The 25,496-nt window shown below is 47.4% G+C and overlaps 1 protein-coding gene across 2 annotated transcripts; it reads right to left on the reverse strand.

Annotated features, from left to right (window-relative positions):
* Bace1 (beta-secretase 1) lies at positions 1-24,464 on the reverse strand. Of its 2 annotated transcripts, none has more exons than XM_027930700.2 (9): positions 23,751-24,464; positions 7,397-7,485; positions 5,799-5,883; positions 5,018-5,080; positions 4,284-4,418; positions 3,250-3,351; positions 2,758-2,907; positions 2,325-2,496; positions 1-1,735 (listed from the first exon to the last, which is right to left on the reverse strand). In XM_027930700.2, the coding sequence occupies exons 1-9, from the start codon at positions 24,009-24,011 to the stop codon at positions 1,494-1,496; spliced, it is 1,299 nt and encodes a 432-aa protein (XP_027786501.1). In that variant the 5' UTR covers positions 24,012-24,464; the 3' UTR covers positions 1-1,493. The 2 variants fall into 2 exon arrangements, with proteins under 2 accessions (XP_027786501.1, XP_027786497.1); XM_027930696.3 differs by having other exon boundaries at positions 5,018-5,155; positions 5,667-5,883.
* Between the last annotated feature and the right edge of the window lie 1,032 nt (positions 24,465-25,496).

A 25,496-nucleotide genomic window follows, 5' to 3' on the forward strand; every position in this document is an offset into this window, starting at 1 on the left:
GGGAGAAAATGAACTTGGTCCCCACTGCCTAACCCAAGAACCAGCCTGGGTACCCATGGGAGTGGGGAGCAGAAAGCAGGATAGGAGAAAGGACAGCCTCCAACACAGGAAAAGTGGTGAAGAAAATAAGGAAGCCTGAGGCTGCCATCCTTTCTTCAAGCAGCCTTGACATCGAAGGCAGTGGCTTAGAGCCAGAAAGCCCTCGATTGCTGACAGTCATAGTATAATACTAGCCAGTGTGTGAAGTCTTAGCCAAATAAGTAGAGGGGCCATTAGAGAAGCAAAGAAAACAATAAAACCACTCAGTATTAATCTAATGATCTTACCACTTCTTACAGCTAAACAGGAAGAAATCTGGGCAGAGGTATAAGGCATCACTCCTATACCTGTTGAATGAATCTTCAGGATTCTGCTTTTAAGGATTAGATAGGACAGGCCTTCTCTCTGTTCCTTTTAGCACCTCTGCTGCAAAGCTCCAGAGCAATAGGGGCCTTGGGGAGGGAGTGAACCTGTGACCAGGAAGATAATGCCCAGCCTTGTTAAACTCCAGTTCCTCTCCCCTAGGGCACCTGGGGCTTTGGGGTTTGGGGTGTTTCACTACCACCTATCATACATAGAGGAAAGGGGTCAGGAAGAGACAAGTGGAATTAAGGTAGAAATTATTTTGTTAAGTGGAACTTCTTCACGGGCACTTTTTAATCAAGAGAGCTTTAAAAAGAGCTCTTTGGCTAGATAAGCCCTTCTTCCCATCTCACTTTTTGGTCAGGCTGTGACCACAGAAACATTGAGAAATGACATCCGACTCAGGAGATGGGCTTCTGTCTTGGAGATGAGGTCTAAAACTGGGACTGGCGAGTGGTTGTATCTCTGCCTTTCCTAGCTGTGATCCCAACTGCTGTACCCCCCCTCCTTCTCCTCTTTCTGACCACTCCTCATTTGTACAAATATTCCATCTAATTGTTTTTTGTTTAATTCAAGAGGCAGTCTTTGCACCAGTGTTAGGCTTGTTTCTACAGTCCCTATCTCTAAAGCAATAGCAAACTGTGCATCTTCTCCTGCTGACTTTGGCCAGCAGGGAATGAGATTGGCCCTTTCTCTGCCAGGGTACCACAGAGACACATGCTGGGGTAACCTGGGTATAATGCCAGGACTTCTGGAAATAAGGAAAGAATACTTTGGGTTGGATAATCTAAAGGGATGGTGGACAAAGGTTCAGGGCTGAAGTAAGTTTCAAGCAGCAGAATTTCCCATCTCGAGTTTAAGGTGATCAAGGGTATTCCTGCCACCAGAGTGCTTCTTTCTTCCCTCTTGTTTTCTACCAGTGCAAGCCCTGTAACCCACCTTGACAGCTTTTCCTTCTTTTTCTGCCAAGGCAGAGACATTTGGTGGGTGGGTGAGGGTCCTGAGGTGCTCTGGCCAAAGGTGCCATCTGAGTCTCCCGACTTGTGACCAAAATGTGGTCCAGGGAAATCTGTCTTCACCCACGGGCCTCCTCACTTTAGCAGGGAGATGTCATCAGCAAAGTCATCATGCTGATGGCGCAGGCAGCGGAGGCAGCGCCACTGACACACCATGAGGCAGAGTGGCAGCATGAAGAGGGCGCAGATGGCAGCCATGACATAGGCTATGGTCATGAGGGTTGATTCATCTGTCTGTGGAATGTTGTAACCACAGTCTTCCATGTCTGGTGTGACAAAAGGTCCTTCCACCGCTGCCGTCCTGAACTCATCGTGCACTGGAGAAAGGACAGATGTGAATGGGTAGCTCTTGTTGTCACAGAGCAGCTACAAAAGACCTGCTGATAGTGACACCTTGAAATTAGTTCTCCCTCCTGGAGTTATTTAGGAGCAGGTGGGAAAGTCAGGCCTGTCTCCCAGGCCCCTGCTTACCTATCCACTAGGAATGATACCCCCAAAGTAGTAGTTTTGGGTTGACCAAAAAGCTAGCCTCTTACACCCCTAGCACACTTGCCTACTCTATGAAATCTCACTACAGAACCCTGCCGCCGTTCTGAAGTGGCATTCAGCCTCACTGTGGGGCAGCTGACAGCCTACTGCCTGGCATTTAAAGCTTCCCAAGGTGTTGAGGCAGCTCTTGCTGCTCTGGCTTTCCAACAGCTTACCAGTCTAGGCAGGGAGTCACCAGGGGAGACAATCCAGAAAGCAACAACAACAAGAAATCGTCCATAAACACTGACACTAGTTTTCACACAACATTTTGATTTAGCTTGAGGTATCTGTTAACTCCCTCCCAAAGTAACAGGTGTCCTAACTGCTGACAGAATATGGACAGTGATCCCACACCCTTGTTCCTGGTACTCTCACCATGGCAAGCGCTGACAGCAAAGCCAATTCGTTTCCGGGCCCGATCAAATACAACGTAGAAGCCCTCCATGATTACTGCTCCCATAACAGTGCCGGTGGATGACTGTGAGATGGCAAACTTATAACAGTCGTCCTGGGACGTGGCCACGTCTTCCACAGGCCGCAGGTATTGCTAGGGTAAGCAAGCAATCAAAGGTTAGAGGGTGTCTTCTTTGCTCTCTCCTTCCCCACGTCATTGCCCTCTAGGTATCTCTGCACTTAGCTCTTCCCTCTGCCATCCCTGAGTGCTAAGGGGATGGGTTTTTCCAAGAACCTTTTGTCACTGGACACTCATTGGTTTTGTCTTCCAAGTATAAAACCATACCTGCTTTCCATCTCCCAATATGTACTTTGTCCTCTTCCTCTGATCCACCACCTCAGATTGGGGACATACCTGTGGAAGGATGGTGATGCGGAAGGACTGATTGGTGACTTCACCCATCAGGTAGAGTGAGATGACGGGGAAAATGTTCCAAGGGGTGGTGCCTGCTTGCCAGCATACCAGTTGCTCCCCTAGCCAAAACCCATCTGGAAACTTCTCTGTCTGTGTTAACAAGAAATGAATAACAGTGAGGAATCGGCCTCTCCCGCTGTCCTTCCTCTCCCACTCTCTTTCCTGTTCCATTTTCATAGGACATTGACTGGGCCCTTTATTTACTTCTCTAGGGAAATATCCAAGGTAGGGAAAGGTGAACTGCAACAAAGGTAATCGATTTGTACTGGAGGATTGTATCAAGAGCAACAGACCCATAAAGGAGAGCAGTTGTTAAGAGCTCTAAGTGGAAAGATCTAAATGAGACATCTTGACTCTTGCTGAGAAATGCAACTCTAACTGACTTCCTCTGAAACTGTGACATCTCTTATACCCTGTTCTTAGTCCACTGACCGAGGAGGCAGCTTTGATGGATTTGACTGCAGCTTCAAATACTTTCTTTGGCAGACGAAGGTTGGTGGTGCCACTGTCCACGATGCTCTTATCATAGTTGTACTGAGAAGGAGAGGAAAGGGTTAGAAGAGTTTTTGATGCCAGGCTCTGGGCAGAGTTGGAGAGGTGAGTTTGATTGCTTGGAGCCTTGCCTGGGTTGGCATCCTGGCTTTGCCACTTCATGTATGTACCTCCTTGAGCCAGTTACTTCTGTGCCTAAGTTTCCTCATCTCGAAAATGAGGATATTAACCTACCTCAGGAGTTATTGTAAAGATTAACTAAATTAACTCACTGAAAACTCTTAGAATGGTGCCCAGCAGACAGGAGGCATTCACTAAATGTTGTACAATTGCAGATATTCTCCAATCTTAAAAATAATTTTGTTTAGTGCTTTTTAGTTTGTCATAGTACTAATTTACCATACATAAGAATCTAGGGAAGGAGACCCAAATGGTTTACCTAGCATTTGTTGGGTACCGCCAGCCACTGAAGACACTTTCTTGACCTTCTCCATGATCTTTGGGAAAGTTGTTTTTACCTCTGTTTTGTAAGATGAGAAAACTGAAAACACTGAATAGTAACTAGCCTAAGGGCACATATCTAGTAAATGGCAGAACCGGATTCAGATCCAGGTCTTTGGCTCCAAAGCTGGACTCTTCTATTGTGGCATATGACACTGCCTTGCAAATGGTTTGCCTGAGATCATAAAGCTGGCCAGTTAGTGAAAAGAGTCCAGACAGGGACTAGGTCCATGCTCTTTTTATCACTAGACCATAAGCCCCATGGTCTCTGTAAAAGTGCTGTGCCCATCCCTGGCGCCTAACCTCAGGTCCTGCTCTGTGACCCTTAAGCTTCTGATTTCTAGACCTAGCCTTCAACCTCTCCACAGGTCCCCTACCTTTGCCTCCTTGTTCCAACCTCATAATGAAAAGCCACCCCTTACTGTGGCATCTATCCCATTCACCTCCCCTTGGCTGCCCCTTGGTTTCATTACCTCCTTGCAGTCCATTTTCAGATCTTGTCCATTGATTTCCACCCGCACAATGATCACCTCATAATACCACTCCCGCCGGATGGGAGTGTACCAGAGACTGCCCGTGTACAGTGAGTGGTCAATACCCCCAATGATCTAGGAGAAGAAGAGGCAGGTATCTGTGTCTCTGTCTGGAGGAAGAGCAAGCCACCCAGAAACCAAGCAATAAGATCAGGCATTCCTTGGGGGTGGCAAAGCCCTCCACAGATGACCTTTTTCATTTTTCTGCTTCTAATCAAATCATGCCCCAAAGTGATTTATAGTTTCTCAAGTGTGTTCAGGGAAAGAGACTTTTGCTATAAAGTTATTTAAACCTAAACTGGCAGAATAAATGTTGAATGGATTGATTATGTGCTTCAATTATGAGTTTTATCTTCTCTGCTTGTTGGAGAACTATTCACCATTGTCCTAATTAATTAATAAATAGCTTAAACTGCATGTATCTCTTGCCTTCTGATCATCAGACTGAGTAATCTGAATTCAATAGGTCTTATTTTCATTTCCTTTGAATATTCCTAATCCACATCCCAGGTTTACCATAGATGCCTTGACTTCTTTCAGGAATAATGCAAGGATGAAAATAATGGCTCTTGATTCTAAGTGGTAGAGATGACTGTATTGTAACCTAGAGGGAGGGGGGCAGATGGCACCTATCTCTCCCAGTGCCAGGACCTCCTCTCTGAGGACCTACTCACCATGCTCCCTCCAACTGAGGCCAGCACTTCAGACTGGTTGAGGGGGAAGCCAGTGCCACAGAGCTGCAGGGAGAAGAGGTTGGGGACGTGGGTTTGCTTCACCAAGGAGTCAAAGAAGGGCTCCAGGGAGTCATCGGGCTGTGGCAGAAAGAGACAAGGAGTGAATCCTCACATTCAAGACCCTAGTGAACCGAGGCCAGTTTTTGCCTATGCTGGAAGGCAAGAGCAAAAACTTGGGGATGTTCCTTGGGAAAGACAATGTTGAGGCACTGAGATTTGCCAGAGAGAGGGTAGCAAGAGACACTGGCAATGCAAACAGGAAATCATGGCCCACAGCCAGAGACTCTTTCATCCTTGTATGCCTGATCTACTTCAGATTTATGGGGGCCTCTCATTTTTAATGATCCTAGAGTTCACAGAAACCACAACCTATTCCTGTACCTATAAGAGCTGCTCTCACTATAGTTCTGCCCTCTGTATGGCTGAAATTAAGACTGCCACCCTACCCCTGCTCGGTAACACTTCACACTGACATGTATCTATCTTTGGGTCTATTCTTCTCCCTTCTTTCTCCTAATTCCTTTCCCACATGGCAGGTAGCATGCAACATGCAGACTCAGTGTGTAAGGTCAGGCCTTGTCCCTCTCACCCTGGCGATCTCCGCATAGGCCAGCCCCAGGATGCCCTCCCAGTTGGAGCCATTGATGAAGAACTTGTCTGATTCAGTGATGGCAGCAATGTTGGCACGGACAGTGACGTTGGGGCCGTGAGGGATGCTCACCAGGTCGGTACCCAGCTCTCCCTCCCACTTGCCCTGGGTGTAGGGCACATAAACGCCCTTCCGGAGGTCCCGGTATGTGCTGGACCTGTGGAAAGGAGGCAGAAATCTGTAGATGCAGAACCACAACAACTGGTATAGAGATCCACCATCAAACCTACTGCCAATGCCATCTTATCTCAGGGACATTCTAGAATCTGCTTTCAGGCTACTCTGTAGAATATCCCTAGACTCCTCACCTAGAAAAAAAAAAATTATAAAGTGATCTTATAAAAAGATGAGGGGAGCTATTGCCAGGGTGTGCTGTCCTGTCTCCATAGTGCATATTCCTGGATCTGGAGCTCAAGCCTGTGAAGAACAAGCTGGGCTTTGTGAATTGTGTCTGCTGTTGTGCTGCTGCTGCAGGGACAGTTAGCAGCATCTCTTTCTCCCCCTGATTCCAGCAGGCTCCCACAGAAAAGGAGCCATTGACTCACTTTCTGCCTTGGGACCCAGTGGTACCATCTATATGATGGAGAAAATGCTAGGCAGGGTGAGTGTGGAAGCTTGTAGCAAGTTCTTTTAGAGAAAGGATTTGCACAAGCCTCTCAGCAGAGCTGCTAGGCATTGCACACCACCTGGTGAAGCATTCTCATCAACAAGCATGCCACTAGCCAGGGCTTGAGTGGGAGCAGTGATTGATTGGGATGAAGACCTGAATGCCCTTTCATTGCTCCTACCCCTGTCCCTCCCCAACTGTTTGTTTAGGTAGGGATGTTAAAAGGGAAGGGGGCCAAAGAAGGCAGGAACTGGCACCTGCCTGGAAGTCTAAGGTTAGGATGCAAGCTTCTACTTTCATCCTCACACAAGTGACTCAGATATTAGATGCCTTCTTGCCATTTCCTCATAATGCCTTATGTATGTATGTATGTATTTGTGGTGCTGGGAATCGAATCCAGGGTCTCATGCTTTGGAAAGCATGCTTGGAGGCTAGCACTCTACCACTAAGCCACATCCCTAGCCCATAATGCCTAAAGGGGGCCTCCAGATCTTTCTCCACTGCCTCTCTGACCTAAAAACTCACTCCAACCTCCCTTTGACCAGTGAGCTGGACCCAGCTGGTGGCACTCTGGGTGGTCCATGGAAAAGACATTGTAGCTTTCAGTTCCTGATATGGGTCCAGGCAGTGGGGGTTATGGAAAATTCTTTCTTTCACGTCCCTGAACCATGCAAAGCCACCTGCAGTGGTCCCTGGGTGAGAACACAGCAAAGGGAGCTAACCACTGCAGACTTTCAGCCTAGCTTTAGCTGCTATTGTCAGAAAACTGTGAGCCACTGACAGCACTGGGTGAAGCCTCCCTCGCCTCCCTGCTGAGATGGCTTGGGGAGCCATGGAGCGTTCTGCCTCCTTCTCCTATAGGTGGCTGGCCTTCATATCACACTTTCCCTCAGTATGCCTCTTTAAACTTCCTCTTCACCCTTCTCCCCTAGCCACTGTTGCCTTCTTTTCCCTTCCCCTTCCCTGGCAGGAAGAAAGGATCTGAGGATCTGGTTTTTCTCTCTGCACCCCTCCCAACTCTCCTTGGGGAAGGTTCCTCCCCTGGGCTCTCCCCAGGACTCACAGCTGCCTTTGGTAGTATCGATGCAGGAAAGGGTGGGGGGCAGCCCCCACAGCAAAGTTGCTGCTGCCTGTGTCCACCAGGATGTTGAGCTGTCAGAGAAAGGGAAGAGAAATTCATTGTGGACAGATGGCTCTGGACTCAGCAGCCTTACGGCCCCTCACCCCACAGCCACATTTTCCTTTTGGGATGTCCAGGCTGAAGCATCCATGATGCAGGACCAGCCAGGCTGGCACCCACTGGTACCACAACCATAGACAGAACCTGGGGTCCATGGAACCTTCAATTTGGCTTCAGAAATGTTGTGTCTGCTTCTGTTTATAGAATTGACATTTTCAATGTCATGAGAGCCACACTGGATGTGTGTCTTCACTGTTCCCATTTCTATCATCAGATGGCCTCTGCTCTCAGAAGCCTGTCCCTTTCCTCCTTTTCTGATTCTCCCAGGAAGAAGCCTTGTGTACCCCACCCCCACCCCAGCTCTTAGAAAAGCTGTTCTAGGAGCTGGCACAGGTAAGGGTACTAGGAGGACACATTATTGCCTGTGTTTTTGTGACCCTGCCCTCCAGAATGTGGCTCCCCTTCTATCTCAGAATTTCATAAGAGGCCTATATGTCCTATTGTCAGAAATAATGGAGAACCAGGAGCCACATATGATGTCTTGGTGAAAACCTATCTTGTGCGGGCCCTGGTTTGGGCTGCATGGACACAGACAGCAGTCTTCTTGGTGCTCCTTGCTGTGCAGTTCCTAGCATTTCTTTTACCTTGTTTTTTCCTCCTCCTCTTAAAACTGACTCCTCATAATTTTTTTTTTAACCAGAGATTAACTCAGGGGCACTCGACCATTAAGCCACAACCCCAGCCCTATTTTGTATTTTATTTAGGGACAGGATTTCACTGAGTGGCTTAACATCTCACTTTTGCTGAGGCTGGCTTTGAACTCTTGATCCTCCTGAATGGCTGGGATTATAGGCATGTGCCACCGCAACGGCTCTCATAATTTTTTTTTTTTTCTGTTCTAAGAGGCTTGAGCCATTTTCTGTCCCTAGTGAAAGTTTAAAAACCAAAGAGCATGTTCTTTCTTTTGAAATCCAGAGAAAATCTGAACAAATCTTCTAGATTCATTCACTTATAGTTATTTTCATCACTGATTTTAGAAGTCACTTAACTAAACAATAAACTAATAGACCTCAGCTACCTTTACTATAGATAACACCTCATTCACCTTGTTAAGGATTAAATTGGTTTTATTTAGCCTTGTGTATCAAACTGATTGAAACCACCAGTCCCTTTATTTGAGCCTGCACAGGTGTCTACTGTGTGATCTTTTGACATCAGAGGACCAAAACTCCACTCTCAGATATGCTAATATCACTGTTTTCCATGCAGTCTTCAAGTTTGCACAGACCACCTATTCCTTCACTTTACTTACCTCCACACCTTTCCTGAACCTCAGACCACCCTTGTGTTAGTCAGCTTTCTGTTGGTATTACAAAATACCTGAGCAAATCAACTTAAAAGGTGGAAAGATTTATTTTGGCTCACGGTTTGAGAGATTTCAGTCCATGGTCACTTGGCCACCTTGCTTTGGGCCAGTGGCAGCATGATGTACGTGTTGGGAATGTTTGCAGAGGAGGTTGTTCATCTCACAGAGGACAGGAACCAAGACAGACAAGGAAGGGCCATGATCCAAATATCCCTTTCCAAGGCACATGCCCAGTGACCCAAGTTCCTTCTACTAATTAGGCCCCATCTCCTAAAGTTTCCACCATCTCCCAGAAACAACATGCTGAAGACCGAGATATTAACACATGGGCCTTTGTGGGAACATTCCAGATCCAAACTATAGCAACCCTGTTTCTTTATCCCACAGATATCCTTCAACTCTGTCACATTTCACTGCCTTGTGAATAAATTCTTGGTTGTTTTGTTTTTTGGTATTGGGATTGAACCCAGGGACACTTAACCACTGAGCCACATTCCCAGCCCTTTTTTTGTATTTTATTTAGAGACAGGGTCTTGCTGAGTTGCTTAGGGCCTCACTAAATTGCTGAGGCTGGCTTTGAACTTGCAATCCTCCTGCCTTAGCCTCTTGAGCTGCTGGGATTATAAGTGGGCACCACCACACCCAGTGTTAGCTCTTTTTATCTTTGATTTTGAGACAGAGTCTAACTAAATTGCTTAGGGCCTTGCTAAATTGCTAAGGCTGGCCTTGAACTTGGAATCCTCTTGTCTTAGCCTCCTGAGCTGCTGGGATTACAAGTGTGAATATACTCTTTCTCTTTGGCAAAATTCATCACTTCAGTGATTGACACACTGCATGAACGGCACAACGTCCCGGCTCAGTAACACTCTGATGGTCTGACCCCTCCTCAGTCAGACCAGAGCCATTTTTTGTGAGTATCTACTGTATTCTCATGAGGCTCCTGTCCTCCAAAAATGGTAATATGTAAATTGAATCCCATTCTTGCCTACTTTTCACGTTCAGCACCTCAGCTCCCCCCCCCCACCGGCCCCCCCCTTCCACCTTGGGGCCTTTATTTCTGTACCCTCTATCAATGCAGTGAAATCAGCTGAGTTCCGGTTTGGTGCAGGCTCTGACCTTGTCACCTTGAGCAGGTCACTTCTTCTCCAGCTTCAGTTTTGTCCTCTGCCAGATCCTCTCCTGGCTCCTCCCTGCTCTCTGTGGTGCCTCTGTGGCTGTGCTGACTGTACCCACCCCCAGTGCCTGCTTTGACTTCCTGGCCTCCAGCCTGTCCCCAAAGCCTGCTTCTCAGCCCTGTGCCCCTGCCTCCTTCCCAGCTCCACACCCCTGGCTGGTTTCCCATTTCCCTCCCTGCCTCCCCTCGGCTGCCTCTCCCCGTCCCTCTCTCTGGTCTCTGGGCAGCCACCAGCTCCAGCTGCTGTGCTTTCAGAGAAAATCAATAGAACTGGGAGGCTCAGCAGTTCAGATTTCAATCATCCAGGTTAATGATTTAAAAAAAGGCTTCTTCACCCCGCCTCCCCAGGACCTCCTTCAACTCTCAGCACCCGGGGTGGGCCTCATATCACAAGGCTCTCTGCTATTACTGGATCCCAAAGAGAAAGGGGTCTCTTTCCTACACAGTCCCTATAGTAGCCTCTGCAAGGTGGTGGCAAGGGGGGATTACCTGGAATGTGTGTGCCTGGCCTGCTCTAGCAAACATGGCTATTTCTTTACAGTGGAATGAAGGTTTTTTTTTTTTTTTTGTTGTTGTTGTTTTGTTTGTTTTTGAACCTGGGGATTGAACCTGAGGATGCTTTACCACTGAGCTACATCCCCAGCCCTTTTTATCTTTTATTTTGAGAGGTCTTGCTAAGTTGCTGAGGCTGGCCTCAAACTTGGGAACCTCCTGCCTCAGTAACCAGAATCTGTAGGATTACAGGCATGCGCCACCACTCCCAGCTGGAATGGAATTTTAGTGTGTGTGGTGGGGTGTGCTCCTTGTCTCCCTACTCCCCTCCTCTCCTCTCTCTGCAGATTACTGTGTTCCCCATCTTGAGGGTATCCTGATCCCCTTCCAGTCTCAGTCTTTCTATTCCTTCTAAGGAAATTCTTCCTCTTCTACCTCAAAGGGGGCCAAGCCCAGGAAGGAACACCTGCCACTCCTGTCCCCCTCACTCACCCCCATGCCAGGATTCCAGGCCCCCCACTGTTCATTCTCTCCATTCTCTCTCTCTCTCCACACTCTTCAAAAAAAAAAAAAAAAAAAAAGGGAAACCAAAATAAACAGTAGAGATTCCCTCTGGAGCAAATGTCTGACTCTTTGCCCTTTGCATGTGGTCCTGCTTCTGAGAGAAGTCATTTCTGGTCCTGTCATTCAATGTGTCTAGCTGAGCCCTCTGGGCTCTCCATGGAGACCTCTCTCCCTTCCCACTCCAGTGGAGGCCTTTTTCAGGGCAGGGATGTGGAGGTAAAGGAGCTGAGCCACCACACTCATGGACAGGGCCTCAGGGGCAGCCCAAGAGGGAAGTAAGTAGTGGAAGTTTTACCTTGTTATTCACAGGAGGGGGTTGTTAGATGGGACCATCCTCATCTCCACAGCCAGTCATACCAGCCTGCCTGCAGCTGCCCCAGCCCATCCTTCCCCTCAGCTGTCCCTCCTGGCTCAGCCTCACCTTAGCTCTGGAGCCAATTCCCTCCTCCTTTCTCAGGCACCTACCCTATTAATGATGTCTCTTCCCTCAGGTAGATTCAGCCATCATGTCACCCAACACCATCAATTCTGGATTCTTCTACTGGCCTTTACAAATGCTTGAGTCTCTTCATTAAAAAATAACAAAAAACTTCCTTAATCTCACACCCGCCTCCAGCTACCTTCTTTCTCCTCTCCTTTCATAAGCCAAGCTGTCTTCATTTCTTCACCTCCTACTCATTTCTCAACCCATTCTAAAACTGGGTCTGCCTCCAGCCTTCCACTACCAAACAGCCCTTACTACAATTACCAGTGATTTCATGTCACCAACACAAGAGAGTTTTCTCAAGTCAGTCCTCGTCTTACTCCTCAGGTCCTCTCTTCTCTCTCCTTCTCAGGCTCACATCCCAAGCTTGGGCTTCTTCCTCTCACACCATCCTCTCCCCGCTAAGCATCTTGCCTGGAACTCCAGGACCCCTAAGCTGCTCCTACTTCTGCTGCTGCTGCTGCTGCTGCTGCTTCTTCTTCTTCTTCTTCTTCTTTTTTTTTTTTTGGTACCAGAGATTGAACCCAGGGGTGCTTAACCATTAATTCACATCCCTAACCCTTTTAAAATATTTTATTTAGACACAGGGTCTTACTGAGTTGCTTAGGACCTCGCTAAGACTGGCTTTGAACTCTCCATCCTCCTGCCTCAGCCTCCTGACCCCCTAAGCTTCTAATGCTTACTCTTTCCTCCCTATTGAGTTCTGAATGCTCATACTGAAGTGTCTTAAGACACGTCAAAACCAGGATGTCCAGAGCTGACTTTACACAGTCCTTCCCATCTGGTCATCTTCCAGTGTTCCTGTATCAGTGAACGGCATTACCATCCATCTATTCTTTAAGGCAGTAACTCCAGAGACAACCTAATACCTCTTCTTCTTCACCTCTCTTTCCAGTGCACCAACCAGTCCTGTCCAACTAACGCCCTCCACATTCTTGAATGTATTCATTTTTTGCAATCTCTTTTGCCACTCCTAGGACAAGCTATCGTCATCTCACTCTGGAATAGCACAGTGGCTTCTCAGCTGGTCTTGGTATATCCACCCTGTACCTCTCCAGTCTTTTCTGCAGCAGAAGTGATCTTTTTAAAGTGTTAACTTGAGGGGGCTGGGGATGTGGCTCAAGCGGTAGCGCGCTCGCCTGGCATGCGTGCCGCCCGGGTTCAATCCTCAGCACCACATACAAACAAAGATGTTGTGTCCGCCGAAAACTAAAAAATAAATATTAAAATTCTCTCTCTCTCTCTTAAAAATATAAAATAAAGTGTTAACTTGACCAGGTTACCCTCTTAAGTCAATAATTGCCTTTTGCTATTAAAACGAAAACTTCACGTTTTAGCATCTCCTACAAGGCCCTTCATGGTCTGACCCTGGCTGCATATCCAACCTATGTGTATCCCCTACCCCTACCAAGCCCTCTGCCCACCAGCCACCCTGGCCTCATCTCAGTCTCCCTATCCGCAGATGCTGTGGCACTGGCTGCTCACCCTGCCTGGACCATTATTTCACTTGCAATTTTGTCTACTCACTGCCTGCTCATCCTTAAGCCTGAGCTCAAGAGGGACTTCCTCATGGAGAAAGACTAGGTCATGTTCTCTTATTCAAATGCTTCCAAAAAACTTGCCACTCTTGTAATTTCACATTGATTCTCACCTCTCTTTGTATTTTTTTTTTTTTTTTTAACTAGGGGTTGAATTCAGGGGCACTGTAGCACTGAGGTACATTCCCAGTTCTTTTTTGTTTTTGTTCTTGGGTACTAGGGATTGAACTCAGGGGCAGTTGGTCACTGAGCCACATCCCCAGCCCTGTTTTGTACTTTATTTAGAGACAGGGTCTCCCTGAGTTGCTTAGCACTTCGCTTTTGCTGAGGCTGGCTTTGAACTCAAGATCCTCCTGTCTCAGCTTCCCCAGACATTGGGATTACAGGCTTGTGCCACCGCATCCAGCCATTCTCAGTCCTTTTTTTAAAAAAAAAAAAATAATAATAATTTTTAGGCAGGGTCTCACAAGATTGTCCAGGCTGCCTTGAACTTTTGATCCTCTTGCCTCAGGCTCCTGAGTTGCTGGGATTATCAGCATGTGGACCACTGCACTGGCTCTCTTGCATATATAATTAAAAAAAAATCCTCATTGTATCTCTACCGAGTATCACAGTACCTAGAAATAAGTATTTCTTGTATTAAGGAAAGAAATGGTAGAAGAGATAATCCTGTCTTTTGGGGCTGGGGAATGATCCCTCAGACAGTGGCTGATTTAGGCTATAGGTGTGGCCTGGCTTAGACCTTCTCCTCTTTCCTGGCCCTGGCTTGACACAGGAGGCTTGTGTTCTTGCAGCCTGGAGCCCTCTTCTTCCTTGTCCCCTGGCCCAGGCATACCCAGCAGTCAGATGCCCAGGAGACTGTAGCCTGGGGTCAGGGCTAGGTCAGTGCCAATCACTTAACAAACAAATGTGCTCCTGGAGGCCTCTGAGGGAAGGTGGCTTCATGGGAAGTGCTAACAAGCCCCAGAGGGAAGGGCACACCTGCCTGGATTCACTCTGTTCAGCATATCTCTGATGATGAGACAGGAAAGGAACTGGCAAGTTTGGGATGAGCCCTTTGTTCCCCAAATCCCTCCCATCTTGATACCAGCTCTCCTCAATAGACGGGATAGCTGAGCTTCTAGTGGATGGAAAGGGCCTTCAGGAGGCATCTGTCCACTGTCCAGGAGAGGTGGGGCTTTTTTTCAATTTTGAATAATCTCTAGTTATTAAGAAGCCACAACCTAGGCTGAGGGTGTAGCTCAGAATGTTTGTCAGTATGTGTGACACTCTGGAACCAAAACAAACCCACAACTTTTCTTAGCAGACTATCCCAGGCTCTGACCACTTCTGCAAATCTTCATCCTAAAGAGGAAGTCTCTTTTCCTCTGTGTGGAACCCAGTGTCAGTGAGGGAAATGATTTATATTCTTGTCCAACAAGCCTTTTGGCTAAAGCTGAAAAAGGAAACTGAGACCTAGAATGAGTGAGCAACTTAACCCATCTTACACAACAAGTCACAAAGCTAGAACAAGAATTTATTGGTTCTGCCCAACCTTCAATTGTGGTCTTCCATGTCCTTGACCTTCCTGTGTAGTAGATTGCTACACTGATGAATCACATGCCCCTGTATCCATGCCCTTGTGTGATCCCCTCTGACATTGACTCAGAGCTTAGCCATGTGACTTGCTTTGGCCATTAGGATATCAGCAAACCACACAGGAGGGGCTTGTTAGGCATTTGTGCACTGGGGGTGGGCCTGAGATTCAGTGTGAAGCCACTCAGTCTTGCCTCCTTGAGGATGAAGGACCTCACAGAGCCAGAAAAGTGAACCACATGAGTGAGCCCAAGTGAGACCTGTAGAAGAACCACAAGCCAAAACCCACAGAATTGCGAGAAATGATTCTTGTTTAAAGTCACTTACATTTTGGCAATTTGTTATTCTACATCTGATACCAACTATCTAAATTAAATCCTGGGACCCTTGACCTTAAGGCATCTGAACAGTCATAGGTCAACCCCAGCAAACATCTCTTGACATCTCCCCTTTCCTCACTGTGCTTCTTGTGGTTTCCTAGTAGTAGAAGGATGATCTCACTTGTGCACCAGGGCATATGCTGTTTTCTTTGCCTGGAATGTTCTCTCCCTGTTGCCTAACTCCTGTTCAACTTTCAAGTCACAGTGAAACATCCCATCTCCCACAGGCCTTCCCTGATGCCCAAGCCAAGATGAGGCTCCTCCTCCTGCAGAACCTATGCTTCTCTGTCACAAACTCAGTAAACCTTTAATCACTTATTTTATGATTGTCTGTCTGTCCCAGACTATGAATTCCACAAGGGTAGAGAGCCATTTGTATCCTTATTACTTAATTATTCCTTGGCCTCAAGTAGGTACTTCATACTGATTTTTTTTTTTTAAACTGACAGTAATTGCCTCATTTCCTGCAGTTAGTTCTCTGTGATCCTACAGACTCCTGCTATTAATTCTCAGCCCCAGGGTGCACACAGGGGGGATTTTCAATCTGGCAGTATGCATGACCACTGAACACAGTGATTGTGACAACTGATGCCCCCCCATATCCATGCTCATTGACTGAATGTCTTTCCAGGGCCCTGTGGTTCTTAAAGAGGTCCTGGTGGCTCCAGAATGTCTTGGTCCCAGAGTCTTCTGAGTCAGATCCATCTGCTTTTCTCAGTGGATCTTCCCAGATCCAAACTTGACCAAGGCTGAGAGAAGGGGCGAGAAAGGATACGAGGAACCTAAAGTCAGCAGCCAAAGTTCCTGCCTCAAACAGTTCAGAGACTGGGTCTTGTCCAGGTTCCTCCCATCCTGGACAAATCAGCTGACCCCACACAGATACACCTCTTATCCCAGACATATCTTCTGCCTGTCACTTCGCTCTCTATGTGGTCACTGGCAGTGGGTACTTGGGAGCATGAAGGCTTCCTAGTGTCACTTACCCCACCTTAGGCTGGTTTTCAAAGAATCCCAAGGTATCAAGATCATCCTAAGTCAAGGTTATCTAGTGAAACCTTCCTCCTTTGGCCAGGATGCTCCCTTTCCCCCCAGCCTCTATCTCAACTCGACTAGCATTTGTCAGTGCTTCCTAGTCACATGAGGTGACAGACACAATTAAAAAATGTCCCAGTCTGTTCTTAGAGAAACAGATTTAAGACAGTGGCTTTTAAAGATTTTTGCAGGGGGTGGTGCTGGGGATTGAACCCAGGGCCTTGTACACATTAACTACTAAATCTATCACTGAGCTGCATCTCCAGCCCTTGTGGCCTCTTGTGTACCTTCAGCCTCTGCAGACTTTACCTGGAAAACCCTGCTATACAAGGGAACACAGCAGCTATTAGCTACCTGCTTCTCATTGTCAGACAATAAGTCCCTCCTGTTGTCTAACTTGTCCTACTCACAGATTTCAATGGCTTTAATCTCTTGGTCAGTTCTCAGTGAAAAAATCTGATGTCTGGCATAAGCCCAGTTTCCTCCCATGGCATCTGGGTCATGCCCAGCACATAAGCTAACTTGCTTCAGCCATTAGAAGCTGCTAGAGCTCACTCCTTATGTTCCTTGGGAAAATCTCCTTGGGCACTGGAAAAGATAGGTAGTGGGGTTCACCAACCCCGAGAGGCTAAGCAACAAGACAGCCTGGATACAGTGGAGCTACAGTAGGCACAAAGAGGGTAGTTACAGGGTGATGGCAGTTGGGGAGTCTGAGGAAGGCTGGCATGAGAGAAGATGGCGCTCAGCCAGCTTGTTCCATGGTTTCGTCAGGCTGTAGGAAAAATCACCTGAGCCTGTGTTCCATGATACCCCATGGGGGTGGAGGCAGTATCCCCCAGGACTAATGATTCAGTGTTCCCCTCAGAATGTCCACCTCTCTCTTCTTAGGAACCACCTGACTACAGGACTTGAAGATGTGGCAGACAAGCATCAGTGAAGCTTTCCAGCCCTCTGGGCCATCCTGTCAGGAGACTCTTAGGGCAGCTCTGAAACCAGGAAAATGGTCTGGCTCCTTCCCAGAACTCTCCACTGCCCAGGCACCCAGGGGAGATGGCTCCCAGCAGAGAGACAAGTGAATTGTCAGGAATGGGGATTTCCCTGAGAGATGAGTCTCTTCCTGGATTTTCAATCAGAATTTTCTATTTAGGTCTTCACTGGTGATGCCCAAGAAGGGCTCCTGACTCTCTACCTTAGAGAGAGGGCACTGTCTTTCTCAACACTCCCCACCTCCAGATAAAATTCATGTTTACAGAGCTGGGAGGCAGAGGAGAAGTGTGTGAAACGACAGGGTTTTAGCAAAGGTCTGTGTGCAGCTGAGGCCCAGCCTGGGAAGGCCAGTGTAGTCACAAGCGCTGAGCAAGCTGCTTAGCAGCTAGGGGCTTTCCTAATTTGTTTAATTTGGAGGGTAGTTCTTTGAGCTCCATGGCTTTTAACCATTTTAATACATAATTTAAAAAATGAAATATAACCCAAAAGTCTACTGTGTAAAAATAATTAAAAAAACCAGAATTGTTCTGGGAGCATCAGGAGAATTGGAGCAGTAGGAGGTGGACAGCTTAGAGATAGGAAGGATGGGAGGTCCAGATTCTTGCTTTATCTTTCTCCTAATCATCTCCTTTTCCTCTGTGGTCCCTTTACAGAACCCTACAAGGCACAGTTTGAAAAACATTATGGAGGACAGAGAGAAAAAAGGGAAACCACTTGTCCCTTCTTGGTTTCTGAGATCCTGAAGCCTCATAATTTTCCACTTCTCTGAACATTTCTTTCTCCTTTGTCTATACCCAATATTCTTTCCATAATCACCTTCCTCTTTTTTCTGTCTATTCTAAGAACAAGTCCATTTGCTAAGTTGGCTTCTACAACCACATTTGCAGGTGATTCTCAAATCTCCTTGTCCAGTTCTGACTTCTCTCCTGGTTTCCAGACCCCCACAGTCAGCTGGTGGAGGACTATACCCTCAAGGTCAGCATCCCTAGGTCAACCAACACGTTCAAGACTATAAAATGTGGGACTGAATTAGCATCTGAACATGGAATCTAAAGACTTGAACTCCAGCTCTGTTCCTCCTAGCTGAGTAACTTTGGGCAAACCACTTAATCTTTCTGGGCCTCAATTTCTTTATTCCTAAAATGGGTATGCTAACACCTGTCCCTCATAATTGAAGTGGAAAAATAAACGTGGGAACTTAAACCATATTATTCTTTTAAAAGCTTGCTCCTTTTGCTGTGTTCCCTGACAAAAAGTCAGAGGGGTTCAACAGAAAGAAGCCAACTTCTCTTCTTATCTCTCACCTCTTAAATCTCATAAGGGCAGAGAAGGACTGGTGGAAATAAGATGTGGATACTCGTGTCCTGAGAACCTTTCTTCCTTTCTGCCCTCACAGTCAGCACCCTCCTTCAGGCCCTTGTATCCTCACAGATCCTCGTCTCTCACTCTAGACTATCCAAGTCTTCCTCCACACTTATTTCCCTGGAGCTCAAATTAGACTCCACTGTCCTCTTCTTATATTCCTACTAAGACTCCCGACTACTTCCAGAATAATCCCAGATTCTACCCTGCATCACAGTATCTCTACCACCACTTCCAACCTCTCACCATAGTGCATGCACTTCCCCCTGCAGTGTCAGTTTCCCACCACTTAGAGCAAAGCTTTCTCATCATTCAAGGCCATATTCACATATCAAGGCCATATTTGAAGTGCTTACTTTTCCAGCAAGCCTCTCCTGTTACCCTGTCAGAAATGGCCACTTCTCTTTGTGAACTTTCAAGACCCACTGTTCTTCCCTCTGTATCAAGTGCATCTGGTCTTATATGATGTTTATGTTTATATCTTAGACCAAATTGTGAGCTCTCCAAGGGCTGAAATTAAGGCATTATTTTTTTTCTTCTGTAAATAGTAAGTACTCAATAAATATTATTTGTTACATTGAATTGACTATCACCAAATTTCACTTCTAATTTATTATGATGTGTTTGGTCAGTGACGCTTTTCAGTGAAAAGAATAAAAACATGAGATGACATCCTTTTAAGTGAAAAGAATAAAAACACTTTCTCCAAGAACTCCCAATTCTGCATTTACTGCTGCCCATCAGCAGTTCTGTTTAGATGACTTGCAACATATTTATTCATTCACTTAACATTTTTTGGTGAATGTTCTGAGTTTGACACTGTCCTAGGTATTAGAAGGCAAAGATAGATAAGACACTACAAAATAAATAAATAAGATAAAAACAGCATTGTTCCTAAGAGCTTTTTTCCCCCAGTGCTGGGGATGGAACACAGGCCCTGTCTGGGCTATACAAGCACTCTACCACTGAGCTACACCCCCACCCAAAGAGCTTGGGAGTTTTATGAAGGAAACAAAACCAGTTATAACACATTATGACAAGTGCAGCGAGGAAGGCCCAAGCAGGTGTTAGGGGAGAATGGAGGAGGAATGCTGGAGGTAAACTCATCTCTGCAAGACAGTGGCACAGTGGGAAGAACAAGGGGTGGGACAAGGTCTCAGCTTCCTATCTTCCCTCTGGCCAGTGGTTTAATTTTCCAGAGCCCTCTCTTCTTCTGGAGGCTGTGAATAATAAAGATCTTTTTAGCCAGGCCCACCTGTAATCCCCAGTGACTCAGGAGGCTAAGGCATGAGGATGGCAAATTCAAGGCCAGCCTCCTCATCTTAGCCAGATTCTTGTCTCCAAATAAAAAATAAAAGGGCTGGGACTGTAACTCAGTGGTTGCACACCTCTGGTTCACACACACACATATACACGACCTAATATATTGTAGAAATTGTTGTAAAGGCAGTTGCACACACCTATAATCCCAATTGCTCTGGAGGCAGAGGCAAGAGGATCCCAAGTTCAAGGCTAGCCTTAGCAATTTAGTGAGGCCCTAGGTAACTTAGGGAGACCCTGTCTCAAAATAAAATATATAAAGGGCTGGGGTTGTGGCTCAGTGGTAACGCACCTTTGGTTCAGTCCCTAGCACAACACACACACACACACACATACATGACTTTATATATTGTAGAAATTGCTGTAAATGTTGGGTGCGGTGGTGCATGCCTATAATCCCAGTGGTTCAGGAAGCTGAGGCAGGAGGATTGAGAGTTCAAAGCCAGCCTCAGCAACTTAATGAGGCCCTAAGCAATTTAGTGAGACCCTATCTCAAAATTAGTAATAAAAAGGGCTAGGGACTTGGCTCAGTGCTTAAGTACCCCTTAAGCACTGACTGACTGGTTTCAATCCCTGGTACAAAAAAAGAAAAAGAAATTGCTGTAAAGGACAAAAAATGTATTTCTACATAGCATATAACAAAGTTCTTAGAGAATATAATTCTGCTCATGTTTTTCAAAAAGAAAAGAATTAAATAATGTAGAATTTATAAAAGAAACTGCATATACTCTACTAGTAAACAAAAGTATACATTTGTACAGCAGTACTCCTGGACCACGCCCTCCTGCCAACTTTCCTGTTGCCCTCTAGTTCACCCCAGAGTCCCCTCTCCAAATCATAGTTGCTGCCTTCTTCATCCTTCACAGCACTGACACCAGTCCTGCCCATCTGCCATGTAACATCCTCACGAGCTGGTGGTGGTTCCGTTTCCTCTCCCTCTTATCACAGCCTCATGCAATCCTAGTCATAGCACCTCACACCTGGATGGTTTTTTGACAGAGCCACCTGCTGCTTGTATTCCTGTTCTGTTCTGTTTTTTCTAAAATTCAAGTGTCTATTCCTAAAAGATTGCTTTTCATATCATTCCTCTGCACAAATTCAATTTTCTCCTTATAGCTGAATGTCAAGTCCAAACTTTATTGCTTATTATTTAAGATTTTTTAAAAGTAATTTGGCTCTGTCTTATTTACCCAAACTTATCTGATCTCGGCACAAACCAGTAATATTAACTGGTCTGGCTTTCTTCTGTCTCCTGAACAAATATGCACAAACCCAAACACACATAACTTATTTCCTCATTCATTGTGGCCTCTCCTAGTCCTTAAGTGGGTAGGATGGGAAGCAGCAGTCATAGATGGACAAGTAAGGTGCAGTTTTAGCATGGTGGGAGAGGTGCCATTTCCTCATTAGGAATGGCCTCCCACACCTATCCATCCTTCAAGACCATGTCAGGGCATGCCTCCTATGGGAAGCCTTCTCTGATTCACTCATTATCTTATGCACATCTATAGCATATATCCCTAACCCTTCACTCTTTGTATTCCCATAAATCAGTGATTCTCAAGGTTGAGATACAAATGGGTTGGTCCCACCCCCCAGAGATTCTGACTCCCTGAGTCCAGAGAGTTTAACAGGCACTGATGACAGGGATCTGCAGACTATCACTTGAGTATTACCTTCATTAAGTACTTATACTTCATTTCCTTCCTAAGGTCTTTATGGGCAGAAAATGGGTCTTCCATCTCTTTGTGGATCAGCCCCCAAACATAGAGAATGATCTCCAAATTGTACTTTTGCTCGTTCACAGTGCTCTGCTGTCCATATTCTCATTTGTTGCTTACAACAGCCCCACAGGTAGGGAGAAAGCTCATCCTCACAGATTGCTATGAAGATCAAAGTTGCCACTGAGCAAACTGGCTGGCTTAGGCTCAGGTTAGGAATCACAGAGTAATCCAGAGCTGCTTTACTGAGGAATCTCTGGCACAGCTCCTTGGGCTGGTGTGACTGACTCCCAGCCCACTTTTGTAGCTTCTAGCAAAGAGCAAGAAGGATCTGACAAGCATTGAGCAATTACTCTCTGCCAAGAGCTGGGCTGGGGCATGTATACATTGACTCTGGAGACCAGGGAAGTATAGTAACTGGTCCCTCAGTTTCACACCTGTAAAATATGGAGGGTCAAGTTTTCATGCCTCATTGTGTAGCATATCATAGAAGCGGAAGAGGTGGTCAGGCCAGTTAAGGAGAAAGTGAGGCAATATTTTCTGGAGGTCAAATATGTGTCCAGATACATTGTTCTAGGTGTTTCTATCTACAGTCTCATTTAATCCTCACAATCATCTTGCAAAAGAAATCTCATTTCACTTATTTTAAAGACAAGCCATTGGCCTCAGTGAGGTTATATAATTTGTCCAAGGCCATGTAGCTGGGAAAAGGGAAAGCTGTGGGTAGTAGATAGAGCGGGGATTCCTTGTCTATCTGACCCCAAACCTCTTGTTGGTTCAGCAGCATAGCCTGCTCCATGCTCCACATGCCTCCTGCTTCCTGACAATGCCTAGCATTTTGTTTGCTTATGCTTTTAGGGCCTAGATTTAGGCACTGTCCTGGTCTCCACTCACAGATTTGAGACTACTTCTGGAGAAGTTTTGGTGCATAGGAAAGGGTGGGGCGGGGGGTAAACGGGGGAGACCAGAATCTTGAATTCTGGAAGGTAGGACTGTTGGCACAGACTTAGGAAGGCTGGCTTCTGTCAAGTATTTGGAAGGTGAGGGTCCACAGTGCTCCTAGGTCCAGCATCTGAGTTCAGGGAAGCATGGCTGTCTCTTCCCTCAACCCACACCCACCTTTCCACACCCACCATGGATAGGCTTTCCAGACATGGACATGACACAGATCCAGGGGTGGCTCACAAAGATGTGCGGGATCAGATTCAAGGTGACACACACCAGCATATGCAGAACCATATCAATGTCCATGTCCAGACTCATTCACCCACAGAGGAGGCAGATGTACGCAGAGGTCAGCCAGGCACCCCACATGGAGAGCTGCTCAAGCCCACACTACCATGGCATGCACACTGGCTGGGAGGGCACAACCTCCACCAGCCACCTTGGAGGTACCTTGGCAATTTTCAGTTGGAATGGGGATGGGGACAGTGGGCAGTGTTTTCTCCATCATTGCCATGCCCCTCTTCTGTGAAAGAAAACCTCTTTGAACGGGCTCAGACTCCTTTTCTACCAGTTGTCCTTTCTCCAAAGCTCAGTTCAGCTCCCCTCTGGCCTGTGCTTAGAGGCTTGGGGTGGGGGAGGGGATGGAGTGCAGAGAGGAGAGAGAGTAGGATGGGGGAAGGGGACGGATGAAGGGGAGAAGGAAGGGACCCGGGGCAGGCAGGGGCCTGTTGGGGCTTCTAGGCTGCTAGGTCAGGAGGGCCCTCCTTTGCTGCTTTTGTGGCAACCCAGACCATGGGAGGAAGGGGCTGATCCAACTAGTGCCAAGATTCCTTGGTCCTCAAGGAAATGAAGGTCAGGGCCTGGAATTCCTGGGAATGCCAGGGGAGAGGAGGGTTGGGTGGCCAGCAGCCACAGTGGTGGAATTTGGAGACTCCTCCGACAGCGCCAGAGGGGGCTGACACCTGTTATAGCGTCCTTGTGGCCTGGCCCCTTCCCCAGGCCACGCTCCCCCACTGACATGCTTCTTTTGCCCCCAAATTCTTCCTGAGGGGTCATGTGTATGACTGTGAGTGAGGGAAGGGCAGTCAGCCCAGGGGTTCTGGGATGCCAGAGGGGGCAAAGAAGGCAGGAAAGGGGAGCACTGGGGATGACTTCTGCCAACAAGATCCCAGAGGAATGGTTTGGGAAGGGGTCCCTCCTCCTGAAGGACCAGCCCATCTTAGCAGGGGTCAGCCTGCTGCATTCCCGCCCGCCTGCTGTGCAGCAAGGAGGGCTGCCGCCAGCCCGATCACCTTACCGTTTGTGGGGGGCTTCCCACTGTCATCTCCACATAGTAGCCCTGGCCCGACTTGCCCCTCAGGTTGTCCACCATCTCCACAAAACTGCCCCTCCGGCCAGGCTCCTCTGGTTTCTCGTAGGTCTCCCGGGGCAGCCGCAGCCCCAGGGGGGCCCCTGCCAGGCCGCTGCGCAGGGGCAGCCGGATGCCAAGCTGGGTGCCGTGAGCAGGCAGCACCCCTGAGCCCACCCACAGCAGGAGCCAGGGCAGGGTTGGGGCCATGGTGGGCCCGGACCTCCTGGGCTCCCTCAGGCCCACGTCTGTCCAAGTTGCCTGCTCCCAAATCTGGGTGGTGGCGGTGGCTTCTCTCAGGAGAGGGGGCTTGGAGGCATCAGGACTCCAGTGCCTGTAGGCCTCTCAACCAGTCCCCTGGTCCAGGTGATGGTCGGCGAGCAGCAGAAATCTGCAGAGCACAAGAGGGGAACGACTGGGCTCCAGGACCCAGCTACATCTGGACGGCGGCAGACAGCCTCAGCAGTGGGCTTGGGCCCCTCAGGGGGCTGGGAGGGGCGGGCATGGCAGGTTGGCGCCGACTGCTGTCCTGGTCCTTCTGGTGAAGTCGGCGGTGTTGGAAGGGGCAGGGGCTCCGGGCTCCTGCACTGCGTTAGCTGCTCAGGCCACCATAATCCAGCTCCTATCTCCCAGCTCCTAGGCAGGCTGGAGAGGCGGAAAGACTTGTGGCGGCGGCTGTCAAAGCCAAAGGGTTTTCGCTTTTCCCTGGGATCCCTGGGAAGTGTAGTCTTTCCATGGCAGGCAGCCCAGCTTCCGGGGATGGAAAGGGGTCTGGTATGCCCTCTGCCGAGGTGGAGTACACCTTGCAGCACCCTGGGGGGGAAGAGTTTCCCCAGCCCTGGCAGGGCGGGCAGGGCGATGCAGTTACAGTGATGGCATACCTCTCACTTGTCATTACTTCTTTCAGCATTGATTGATCACCCACTGTATGCCAAGCACACTGCCAGGTTACTGGTGCTACAAAGTAAAATGAATACACACTACATTCTGTCCATTGGGCAGAATTAAGTGATTCCTGCCACAGAGGGGTTACAAACAAAGGATGTGGCATTAAGGAGTAGGACTTTAGGGGACATCTAAGGGAACTGGAAAGATTCAATGGAAGAAGATGGTATTTAATTTGAGCTTTAAAAATGGGTAGTGGGGGCTGTGGTTGTGTCTCAGTGGTAGAGCACTTGCCTAACATGTGCAAGGCCCTGGATTCGATCCTCAGCACCACATAAAAATAAATAAATAAAATAAAGGTATTGTGTCCAACTACAACTAAAAAATAAATATTTTTTTAAAAAAATGCATAGTATTTCTAGAACAGAGACTAGGGGAACAAGATTAAAGGAATGGAGGGGTGTGCTAGGCAGCAAACCACACAAGAAGGGTTCAAGGGGAATGAAGAGTGTCTGTTTTCACCAGAGTCTGCAATCACTAGGCAATTAAGAGCTAGTCAGGTCTTCTCTATCTGAATCTGTGCCTTTGATGCTCTTGGGGTACAAATCCTTATGATCCCCTGATTCATGCACTGTCAGCCAGTTAGGCTGAGGATGAATGGCTGCAGAGAGCTTTGAAGTGTTATAACTCCAAGAAGCATCAACATATTAATTGCTAAGTGTTTAAAACAAAGAGCTGTAGGGCTCTAATTACTTAAAATAGAAATGATATATGATTATGTCATCATGATATTTATCAGAAGTAAAAAGC

This window comes from Marmota flaviventris, chromosome 9 (assembly GCF_047511675.1).
Source record: "Marmota flaviventris isolate mMarFla1 chromosome 9, mMarFla1.hap1, whole genome shotgun sequence".
Classification (NCBI taxonomy): domain Eukaryota; kingdom Metazoa; phylum Chordata; class Mammalia; order Rodentia; family Sciuridae; genus Marmota; species Marmota flaviventris.

Coding starts and splice junctions, on each gene's coding strand:
- Bace1 (XM_027930696.3), bottom strand. CDS start 24,011: ATGGCCCCAACCCTGCCCTGGCTCCTGCTGTGGGTGGGCTCAGGGGTG. Junction 7,486..23,750: donor TGGGAAGCCCCCCACAAACG/GTAAGGTGATCG, acceptor TTTCTCTGACAG/CTCAACATCCTGGTGGACAC. Junction 2,497..2,757: donor GCATCACCATCCTTCCACAG/GTATGTCCCCAA, acceptor TGCTTACCCTAG/CAATACCTGCGGCCTGTGGA.